Source organism: Anthonomus grandis, chromosome 16 (assembly GCF_022605725.1).
Source record: "Anthonomus grandis grandis chromosome 16, icAntGran1.3, whole genome shotgun sequence".
Taxonomy (NCBI): domain Eukaryota; kingdom Metazoa; phylum Arthropoda; class Insecta; order Coleoptera; family Curculionidae; genus Anthonomus; species Anthonomus grandis.
The window spans coordinates 18,822,962-18,835,028 of NC_065561.1; the positions used below are offsets into that span (position 1 = coordinate 18,822,962).

The 12,067-nt window shown below is 31.1% G+C and overlaps 1 protein-coding gene across 8 annotated transcripts in view; it reads right to left on the minus strand.

The window, feature by feature from the left end:
* Nucleotides 1-7,384: 7,384 nt before the first annotated feature.
* LOC126745451 (ATP-binding cassette sub-family C member 4-like) overlaps nt 7,385-12,067 on the minus strand; it is a 40,203-nt gene continuing 35,520 nt past the window's right edge. For all 8 annotated transcript variants that reach the window (XM_050453300.1, XM_050453305.1, XM_050453303.1 and 5 more), the window contains 5 exons: nt 11,829-11,979; nt 11,540-11,770; nt 8,768-9,060; nt 8,294-8,709; nt 7,385-8,239 (listed from right to left, as the gene is read on the minus strand). In XM_050453300.1, the coding sequence (XP_050309257.1) occupies nt 7,966-8,239; nt 8,294-8,709; nt 8,768-9,060; nt 11,540-11,770; nt 11,829-11,979 (1,365 nt within the window). In that variant the 3' untranslated portion in view covers nt 7,385-7,965. The remainder of the gene's footprint in view (nt 8,240-8,293; nt 8,710-8,767; nt 9,061-11,539; nt 11,771-11,828; nt 11,980-12,067) is intronic.

Consider the following 12,067-nt stretch of genomic DNA (forward strand, 5'->3'; position numbering starts at 1 on the left):
TTAAGTTCCAAGGAATTAAAAGTGTTCGCATTCTCTTACGCCGTTATAACCTGGTGTTTTTGGGATGTATATCATAAGAACACGACGGAGGAAAAAAAATATAATTTTACATAGAAAAAATCTAAGAAAATTTGAAAAATTAAAAATCCCAGTAGCTGAGATGTCGCATTTCTGCGTGAATCATGTTATAACCTAGTATTTTCATGATGTAGGTGCTGGGAATAAGCTGCTGACTCAAATTCGAAAAAAATCAATTCTCGTTGCATTATAAGTTGCAAAATAATCATATTCTCACGGGAATATTATCACCACATTAAAAATCTCAACATTCATACTGATCCTAATAAAACACACTTTATAACCTAAATAGGATACTTCAGCAGCCGGCGTTAATGCGATAATTTTTTAGTCATTTAGTTTTCACACTTAAGCATAAGATCGCTTACTAGTAGCACGTGTCAAACACGCGACTTTACGTCTGTTGTCCGTATCTTTATCCTGACACGTGCCGGACACGCTTATACGGAAGTGTATTTAGCATCGCTAAGTATTTTATAATACAATAATTATTAAGTGAGGGGGATGGTAAAATAGCCCACTTGAAGTTCTCGAACATGTGATTTAGTGTCTGATTATCCAATATGGGAATTAAATCTGTTAAATCGTTCACTGTTTCATCATTATTTTTACCCTGATAGAGGGAATCAGTCAGTTCCTTGTGACTGCAATCCCAATTAATTAATCTGTTGTGTTTCGTGTACAAGTAACACTTTTCTTCTTAGATTTTTGTCTAATAGGAACCACTTTAAACTGTTTATTATTATTTTAATTTGGATATTGTTTACTCGAATAATATTCAAATTTAATTTAGCTATTTTGGCCCAGAAAAATTATATTTACTCCCCCATTAGTCTATTTATTAACTAATCAAACAGTATAACTAGCGTAGCACTTCCGATTTCACAGTTCGGGGTAGAAGTGTACGGTCAAATTAAAATCGAAATCAAAGCCGAAAATCGCAGTTGGAACGCAACACGCTCGCATATTCCCTAAACAAAGTGCAGCTGCCTTGATCAACAGACCAGAACTTTTGAGTAGTAACCCCCTTTCTTTCTCTCCTCAGGGATACCTTTGGAGCTCCAGGGCAGGATTTAGTTTTATTGTTGATTTTCCGTTTTGATTTATTTGTTTTGTTTAGGTTTATTTTGGGGCGATGGTATGAATAATTAGGACCTTGATGTGCTGTTTTTAAATTAAATTATACGCTTACAGTTGAAGTTACTATTAAGATTTATTTTTTTATTTGTTCCTCCCTTAAATTCAATGACACATCCTGGATGTATAAAAATGCCTAATTTCTGAAATGTAATCCATATTTATTTTAAGAGCCCAAATGAATAAGAAGGGAAAATGGAATTATAAATGTTACAGTGGAAACCCGTTTAAGTTGAAGGAAATTCAAAATTCCATATTTTCGCTTCGGTTTCTTAATTTTAAATTTTGAAGTGAGAGAAAAATTGGCGCCCAACGTGTGGGTAAATTTTTCTTTATATTTTTTTATCTTAAAATGACTCAAAAAGCTTAATTTAGAAGAAAGTTTATATTGTCTCAAATGCCTGGAATAAAATTGACGATTGTGTTTTATTCAAGGCTTTAAAATAAAACCTAAATTGCTGTAATTTTTTAAGGAGAAATGTTGAATGTATTCATAAATGTTACTTACTGTAGAAATCTATTCGACTTCCAATCAGAAGAAAACTGAAATTTCCATCTTTGGCTTCGGTGTCTTGATTTTACCTTGAATGTAAGAAAAATTGGCGCCCAACGTGTGGGTAATACAAATTTCTGCATACATTTTCAATGTTTGAAAGCTTCACGGAATAAATTATCGTTTTGTCATCTACAAACAAGTTAATTGTTCCAATTGATTTTTTAATGAACAAACAGATACAGGCAGAGGTACAGGAGTTTGAGCATGGATTGGAAAACTATTTTCAATTCCATTCGAACCTAAACAATTACGTCAGTGCCTGGAAGAGAGGGAAAACTACTCCGAGAATGTAGAGCCTAAGAGATGTTTTCAATTTCTGGAATATATTAAAAATCATCAATTCATATGCCTGGAACAATAAATTGAAAAATAAATTTTCGATGGTTTCATTTAATTTCGATAATATTTTTTAATTACCACATCCATTCATATCATTAAATACTGCTCTCTTTTTAATCTGTAATAAAAGTGAGGTCATCAGAACCTTGGTTGTATAATTAACTAATATTCAATGCTTTCATTTACTGAAGATTATATGAATATCACAGCCCCAAGATCTCAAGGAGCAACCTAAAATATTGAAATATCTATCATTTGATAAAAGTAATCTAAAAATCATATTTTGCCTAAATATCCGTTTTTCCGTTCCTATTATTGTTCCCTAACTATCGAAACTGCAGTTTTATTTATTACGTGGCAGCGTAACAATGAAACACCAACAGGGGTACAGTTAACGACTCTACTTCAGTGTTATATATTTTGTAGTGCGTTCGAGTCAAACCACCCCTTAGTTGCCGTATATACGAATTTTTGGGCGGCACGTGAAGGGTGGTCACCACAGGCGTATCAAGCATAAATAACAATAAAAATAATTGTTAATATCAATCATATTTTATTTACAATACTTATAATACGTTCAATGTTTTAGAAAATTTAATGTTTTTTAACCCACATGTTGGGCGCCAACTTGTTAACATGAACGTTCCCAATAATAGTAAGGGCAAGATGATTTTGAAATAGAAGGTATAGAAACAATGTAATGGATATTAGTGTCCCCTAGTACTTAATGATATTAATAATTATTATCCTTTACTACCTAATTAAACTGAAATCATTATTGAAAATTATTGATTGAATTTCAATTAAAACAAGGTAGGTAAAATCCAGATTAAGGCTAGTAATACGACCGATAGACCAGAAAAACTACCCTTGTTTAGAAGTTAAATATCTTTTTTTATGACGTATTACTTAGCATTTAATTTGCTGCTCACACTACTGGTTTCCATCTTAACTTAAACTGGAATTAAAAGTATTATTTCAGTATTAATAGTTTACTGTTTTATAACCCACCACTGACTGTACCAGTAAGAAAACAGTATGTGGCCAAAGGGGGGTGAACAACCCACCCTTAAACGCAAACGCGCACCTGTTAGGCAAATCGTACAGATTTGACATCGAGATTTTAACGCTTATCATTTTTATTGGCGTGCGCGCGGTCTGTTAGCTTTGCCACTTTATTAAGAAACCATTAGTTGAAAAGAGTGTTTGTATTTAATACCTTAAAAAGGCTTATAGCACGTAAATAAATATCGGCGTTTTATTGTAGTTTCAGTCCTAAATTATTCTAATGACGTTCTGTCAGATACCAGAGCATCCCATATCTTTTCACGCCATCTTGTGTTAGGCACAAGAACTGTCATCTACTTTGACATAAATTTGCTTTTGCTTTGATTTACCCATAAGCTTTTTAGTACTCTATTCATTACTTGGTTTAGATTGTCTGCGCTTAGATTTATAATGTATGAATTTCGGTTAGGCTGTTTTAATTCAAATAAAAATGATATAGTAATAGTATTTCATAGTTGCTTCACTATTGTTTTAAGATTTTCAGAAGGCGTTTCTTTAATTCAACATATGCCAAGACTATTTATTATATTTGGATCGTAGCTCCAGTACATCCAATCTATTTTATATCTATAATATTGAGTTATCTGCTAAAATTAATTTTTCAATATATAGAAAACATAAAGCACAATTAATTTCTCCAGGTCATTTTCATCATACAAAAAGTTAGAAGAAACTAATATTGCTTGTTCATTAGTCTACTAGCAATAATAGTTTGGTGAAAAATTAAAAATATGCCTAATTCCTGGAATATAATAAAAATTCTGGTTAAAAGCCCATTATAATTTATTAGATATGTTACCACACTGGAATTTCCATATTTTTACATCACTTTGACTGAGAGAAAAATTGGCGCCCAACGTGTGGGTAATTTTTCCTATATATATATTTTAATGTTTAAATGCTTTACGAAATAAATTATCGTTGTATCATCTGCAAACAAGTTAATTTTCCCTTTTGACTTTTTAATGAAAAAACACATACAGACAGAGTTGCAGGGCATATGATTCAGGAATACCAAACAAAAAGCAGATATAATAATTTTAATATTTAGTACGCTTATACCACTTAAACCATTTAAATTTGAACGATTACTCACTCATAGTCGAACCTCGATTCTGCTGAATATTAACGCAAATTTAATTGAGAATTACCTTTCCAAATGAGATAACAGAGAATATACTATATAATAGCAAACCATTGATTTCCAAATTAATTTTTAAAAAGGATTCTTGCGAGTCAATTTGAAAGTCGTAAGTTCTAAACTAGGCTTCAGATTTGGCCTTGAAGAAGACAAATTAACGAAACGTCAGCAACTGTGACTGCGAGTAGCAATTTAACGCAACACGAACCTAAAAGTATTTTGCCGGCTTCGGTTAAGAACAACCTGCAGTTTCTGCAACATCAATTAGGACCTTTAATAGAAATCAATGATTATTAATTATTTGTCAAAAATTACACTCTAGTAAGCTGTTTCTCTCGTGAGTATTTATGCTGATTTAAAATCACTCTTGATCAAAGCGATTTAATCTGATTATATTAGAATTCGAACTGTTAAAGAGCTCTTCCACCATAAGGCCTATATAGGGCATTTCATTTATACAACATGATCAAGTGCCTTTAAAAGATCTGTGTAAATTAAATCAATTTGCTTTCACCTTGCAGGTTATGAAGTATTCTTTTGATAGCTCGTTAAATCTAGAAAAGCCATGTTCTATAATAATTAAAAATGTAATATTTGTTAACCTTATAGGCTTAACCCCTTTTATGCAAATACGCTTTGTCATCAATCACTTCAAAAAAACAATAAGGCAAACCTTCAAAAATGTACGAATTTAAAATGCAAACTAGCTTGAAGAGCACACCAGCTCATATTTCAAAATAGTTTCGACACGAGAGAGTTGTACGCCTCGTTCGCCCTAAAAGGGGTCGCATTCATCGCAACCCTTCCGCTCTTTATCCCCGGTCTAACCGTGCAGAATTTAAACACCCTGTCCCGTATTTTTTATGTTCATACATACATGTGTATGTGTATATAGTTTACAATGGGTTTTTACGCTCGTTTCGTCTTTAAGCGTTTAATTCTTTTAAATAAAAAAAAAGATACTAAATATACTGAAGAGGGCAGTTTTAAAATGCATTGCTTAATCGCACCCGATGTTACTGAAATATTATTTATAATTAGCCATAAAGTGGTTACTTCTCTTAGTACAGAAAAGTTTTAGTAAGGGTAAAATTTAAAAAAGTCATTAAAATTAGGCTGGTAAAATTATAATGGTTGTTGAGTTAATAATTATAAATAACAGTTTCTGAACAAAATGCTTTAATAATTATTTCAAACTTATATCTGAAATTTATTATGTGACATTAGGATTAAAAATTTCCGAATTTATCTGCTCTATGTGAAAGTCTGACATTCCCTAAAGTCTATTCAAAATCAAAGCCCTAGTCAAATTTAACTCGTTTGCAGATGATACATCGATAATTAATACCGTGAAGCATTCAAACATTGAAAAATATATTTAAAAAAAAATTACCCACATGTTGGGCGCCAATTTTTCTCTCACTCCGAAATTAAAAATTGAGAAACCGATTATGGGAAATTCTAAAAGAATACCTATAGATTCACCTTGGAAAGTGTGAACAGTGTTTAAGTAGCACCTAACGTTTAATAGCAAATAAATAATCTAACGAATGAGACCATGGTATCGGAAATCTTCCATCTATATTTTTTTTTACTAAGCTTATTTCATAATTCACGTTCTCGATCAGTCTGTAAAATAGCTATTTTTCTCGTTGCTCAAGTTTGAATAAAAATGTCAATTTTACTATCAATTTTATAAAAATGATAGTATAGAGTAACCATCACTCATATATATATATATTCCATATTTAGGTTACTGGTTAGTATGATTTAAAGCTATTTGGATGGGTGATAAGGTTTAAAAGCTGGAGAAGAAAAAACAAGGGTCTGCTCTAAGGAGAGACAACACCATTAAGAATCGATCCACACACTGAATCACTGAAGTATTAGGCAAAGAAAGCACAGGCCAAAAATCATCATAGAATGAAATTGTAATGTAATTGTTTCCTAATTCATTAATAAATATTGGATGTTCCCAGGGGAATCGAAATCTACTCATTTTAATGTGTAACATAATCCCAAGCATAGTAAATAAAGAATACCTTCAGCATGTGTAGCATGCAGGCAAAAATGATATAAGCGACATTTTGTACCTCGTCAAATACCTTCCTAAGCAACACACGACAGTTAAGTAAACGTTTGTTTTTGGTTTACATCAGATGTACATTTTTGGTTGGGTTAGGTACTACCAATGTAGATATTTATTTTTTAAGTTGCTGATATGTTTTATGCATCAGGGGGCATTTTTCGCATGTACAAAGAAAAAAATTAATATTTACCAATGGCGTCCATAAGGGATTTATCCTAAATATTATTTAATAAAAAAAAGTACTCTGCATTTTTTCTTAATAAATTTTATTTTTTAAATCCTTGATTAGTTCTAACAAAATTTATATTGAGTTTTTTTTAATTGTATATCTTATTTGGTATAATTGTTTCATACACGTTAACGCATGTCCTATTTTTTCTAGATTTGTTTGAGTATTATATTCCATTATTACACATTATTGCAATCGAGACTTGCTATGTATATCCCTTGTAAATTTTTTTAAATGTCAAAATTTTCACCTATTTGTAAATAGAATCGTATATTATATACGTATATTCTCATCTATAATTTACTTTAGATGCATTTTTCTCTCAGGCAATTATTTTCTAGAAAAAAAAAACCGTTTTTTATTAACCCTACCCTTACCCCCCCCACCCACCCCACACAATTTACCATTGAGAAATGGTTTTCAAAAATCATTGTTTTCCAAAATAATACACTTGAATAACAGCTGATTTCGTCGTTAATATCTAATCTAATAACACAGTTTGTTTATTTAAATTTGATATGATAATATCTATTTATATTAATAAATATTTAATACAAAAGCAATGCTATTAGATTGGATAATATGGACGAAAAATCTGTGATTTTTCAAAAGAATTTCTTACTGGAAAAATGTTTGGGGTGGGTGGGGGGTTAAGGGTTCCGTTGATGAAAAACAATGTGTTTGCAAAAAATATATATTCAATATTTACGTTACATTATTAAGGTTTCTGAATTAAAACACATCTGATAAATTTTAGCTTTTATTATTATTTTAGAACAATTGCATATTTTCTTAAAATTAATTGGGAACAATTTTAGTAAAATATATTTGTTACAACTAGTTACTAAAAATATATTTTAATTGTGAGCACCAAGTTACAGTCTATTTGCAGAAAAAAAAAACTTTGTAAAAAGTAACAATTAATTATTTATTGAAATTTGTATATTGGCACCTTTAATTTTTTTATGAGTAAGTTAAACCTTTATATAAGAAATTACAAAAATAACAAATTTATTTTTTATAGCACCTTATGTTTTATAATGCACATTATGTATTCTAAATCTAATAGTCCGTGTAATTTAGTACCGAATAAGATGATCCTCCTAACTAGGGATCAGTCTATATAAGTCCTGTAACTATATATATAATCTGTTATTATATACATGAAATATTTATCTAAAATAAGTATTTAGATCACAGATGTTTATAGTATTATAAGCTTTTTCAAGTTCCAGGTACCTACTATAAAAATGCCTATCTAAAAAATTAAGTACTAATTATTGGCATTTACTTTTGATTTTAAACTGTTAACCACACTGGAAACTGTTTTACTCAGGTAAACTTGATTGTCGTTGATAACTATCTTTAGCAACTTTTTTAAGCTGTTCACTTAAAGCTTTTCCACTCTCTGCCACCATGTTATAAAATATACTTTTAGGGTTTTGCAGTAACACATAAGGATGATCAAACTCCATCATTGTTCCTGATTCCATTACCAGCACCTTGTCCGAATCCATTATGGTATTAAGACGATGGGCCACAGTAAGTACCGTGCAGTCAGCGAACTTCTTTCGAATAGTTTTTTGAATAAGAGCATCAGTTCTATAAAAAAAATCCCCAAATAATCATTTTTCTTATTGATTCATAAATACTTACTGTGGATCTACATTAGCAGTCGCCTCATCTAACATAAGTATCTTATTCCTCCTAACAATAGCTCTTGCAAGGCAAATCAACTGCCTTTGGCCTACGCTGTAATTAGCTCCCCTGTCCATAACTCGGCTCTCCAACCTGTTAATAATATTCGCAGGGTCCTTAAGCTCCACTTCTTCAATCGCTTTATATAAAACGTCGTCGCTATATTCCTCAAAGGGGTCCAGGTTGTACCGAAGGGTTCCAGAGAACAAAACAGGATCCTGAGGTATAATGGAGATCTTGGATCGAAGTTGCTCAAGTTGTAAATCTTTTGTATCCAAGTCGTCAATCATTATTCGGCCTTCGACATCAGCCAAGCGAAACAGTGCGGCAATTAATGAAGATTTTCCCGCGCCCGTTCTACCAACAATACCCACCTAAAAAAAAAATTTGTAAAATGAAAAATTGTACTGACATATTTTAAACCAAACCGACCTTCTCATTGGGGTCGATTTTCAAATTTAAATTCCTTAAAACCAAGGAGCCATTTTCGTGGTATCTTAATCCCATGTTGTCGAACGTAATCGCGCCTTTCTGAGGCCAGTTTTGAGGCGGCTTCTTTGGCTGCAGAGGTTCCTTTTCCGGAGGAAGTTCTTTATACTCCAAGACTCTTTCGACGGACATCAGTTGGTTTGCTACTTCGGCGGATTGACGGAGACCCCATTGCACCATCATGGAAAGTGAGATGGCTTGAGTTATGGCAAGACCGACATCACCTGCCGGCAGACCTGTCAAAATCTGAGCATTAAAAATGACATAGAAGTGACATTTTAGTCCCTATAAAACACTGTGTTCTAGTGGCATGTAGTACAAAATTTTATAACTAGGTTTCTGTTAGTTTAATTAATTTATATGCCCCCACAAAGAAGCTGTAATACCCTAGTTAACTCAACTTTATCAAAAGCCTTGGGGCAATCCGTGTATAGTGTATTAAGTTAAAATGTACTGGAGTGTATAATTAGTGCCTCTTTTAATTGAAAGGGAAATTCGCTTGACCATCATGCCAATGAATGCCTTTTGCTTTTGCCTTTAGTTCATGTTGGGCGCCAAAGTTTCAACCGTTTTCTAACAGGTTTAAGTCTTAATAACAAAATAACAAGTTTTAAAATTAATTTATTTTTTATAGGTTACCCACATTTTAAAAAATGTTTTATTTCTTATTTTGTAATTGTTCAAAGATCAAAAGGATTTACAAATCTTTTATCTGTCTACCTCTTAACAACCATGACAATGACTTCAGTATTACCTTTACATATTGATGTAACCACAATGAGCTCTAATGAAATATATTTCAATTTTATTTTAGAATGACAAATAGGGCTACCTAAATTACTGTCAAAGGAACTGTGGACTATCTGTGATATCAATTTTTTTAAATTATAGTCTTTAATGCCTTTGATCCATAACTATTGTATAATTTACTTATTGTTTATGAAATTCAAAATTATAATTCATCTGGGCACTGGCTCGATGCTAAAACAGTCTTAATTTTAGAATTTTGCGTAAAATTTAAGAAAAGAAAAAGAGATCTTATCATAGAAAAAAAACTAGAAAAAAAGTAACTGGTGCTGATTATTCGACCGCCAAATCGACAGAAGATGCAATGCGAGTGCTTCACCTAACGTCACAGGAAAACGAATTTTTTAGGAAACTGAAGGAAAATTAGATGTACCTGTTTTTACGATAAATATTATCCTTAATTGAAGATTTTGGGTCAAAATCATAAAGGTCTTTAAAAAAAACTTAAAAAATAAATAATTGATGTTTGAATGAGTGTTTCTCCTTTCAAATGTCATAATTTTTGAGAAAGTTCTTCTTGAAAAAGAAAATATGCAGTAGCTAAAAATTTTCCAGAAATCCCTATTTATTAATAAAATTTAACCATCCCAAACAACACATCATATATTATTATTGTTAAATATATATTTATTTAAAGATTTTTTAGTAAATTTTTGGCTTTTTGGTTATATTTTCTGCAAAAACACTGTTTTTCATTAAAACAACCCTTAACTCCCCCACCCACCCCAAACATTTGCCCAGTAAGAAATTCCTTTGAAAAATCGCTCTTTTTTGTTCATAATCTAATAACACTGCTTTTGCATTAAATATTTATTAATATACATAAATATATATAACTATTTTAAAATTAAATAAACAAACTATATTATTAGATATAGATATTAACGATGAAACCAGTTATTATTCATGCGTATTATTTTCGAAAAAAATTATAATTCTTAAAAACAATTTTTTACTGGTAAGCTGTATGGGGTGGGTGGGGGGGTAAGGGTAGAGTTAATAAAAAACATTTTTTTTTCAGAAAATAATTACCTGAGAAAAAAAAATTCTTATTAAGAAAATTATAAATGAGAATATACATATATAATATACGATTCTGTTTACAAATAGGATACGATTTTCGGCATTTAAAAAATTAACAAGAAATTTAAGTATGTCGTTTTTTAACTGTCAAAAATTAGTCTAATATGTGATAAAATGATATCACATATATGCCACTGTGTGGCATATAATATACACGTATATGTCATATAGTATAATAATGAGATATCATACACAGAGAAATCTAGAAAAAAACTAAACTAAGAAAAACTCAAGAATGCAAATTTGCTCAAAACTAACCAAGGATTTAAGGAATAAAATTTATTTTAGAAAAATTCAGTGGTGTTTTATTAGAAAATATTTACGATAATTGTAAAGTTTTTTGGTAGACTTCCTAGACACCCAGTAAAATATACCACAATTTAAGCTCAAATAGATACCATTATTATAAATTAAATATCAACAATTATTTAACGATTAAGGTAAAGGTGTTATAATTGTCTTCTATAACTGAAAATTCAACGTTTTGTTGATGGTAAATATATTTGTTCAGAAGCTCAGTAGATTTTGTAAACATCTTTAAATAGTATACTACAATATACCATACTTAAACGTTTAAATTTTATGTGACATGTAATAAACCTTCTTGTTAAACGTGAATAACATAAACATAATATTAAGTTATAAAAAGCACATTATAATTATATTAAAATGTTTGCATACGTAATTCTAAGAAGTGACGTCACTTATTAGTTAACCGATATCGTTTTACGGGTATCAAACGCGAATACGCGGCAATCGTGTAATTTTCACTTTTAAGGTCACAAAAATCGGTTCCTAGGCCTTTACCTACTTTGAGTAACTTACCACTTCCGAAAGTCAAGAAGCTGAACGTTATCGCAGTAGTAAAAACGACGCACAACAAATCCATATAAACTCCAAACGAAGAACTGGCAGCGATAAACATGAACCACGCACTAGTATGACAGTCCTGGTGCTTATCGAACTCAGATTTTAAAATTGTCTGAGCGCCAAACGCTCTTATCGTTGTCAAACCGTTAATGGTGGCGTTCAGATGAGTGAAAACTGGACTTCTCACTAAAAAAAAATCATAATTATTAAAAATGTCCATAGTAGTAGCGGAGCATTGACTTACTAACGCCTTCAAGCCGTTTAATATTTTTAGAAGTTTTTAGGTACACATGCCTAAATGCCATCGATATGCTTCCGATAACGGCGACCACCCCGAGGAACACTGGGTTGACAATTGTTATTAAAATAATTGATCCAACTGACATTAGGATAAGCTAAAAAAATAATAATAGCACTTTAATAGGGCGTTGATTTTGATGGATATTCACAGTCAAGAAGACAAAACCAAGAATTACTTTTAAG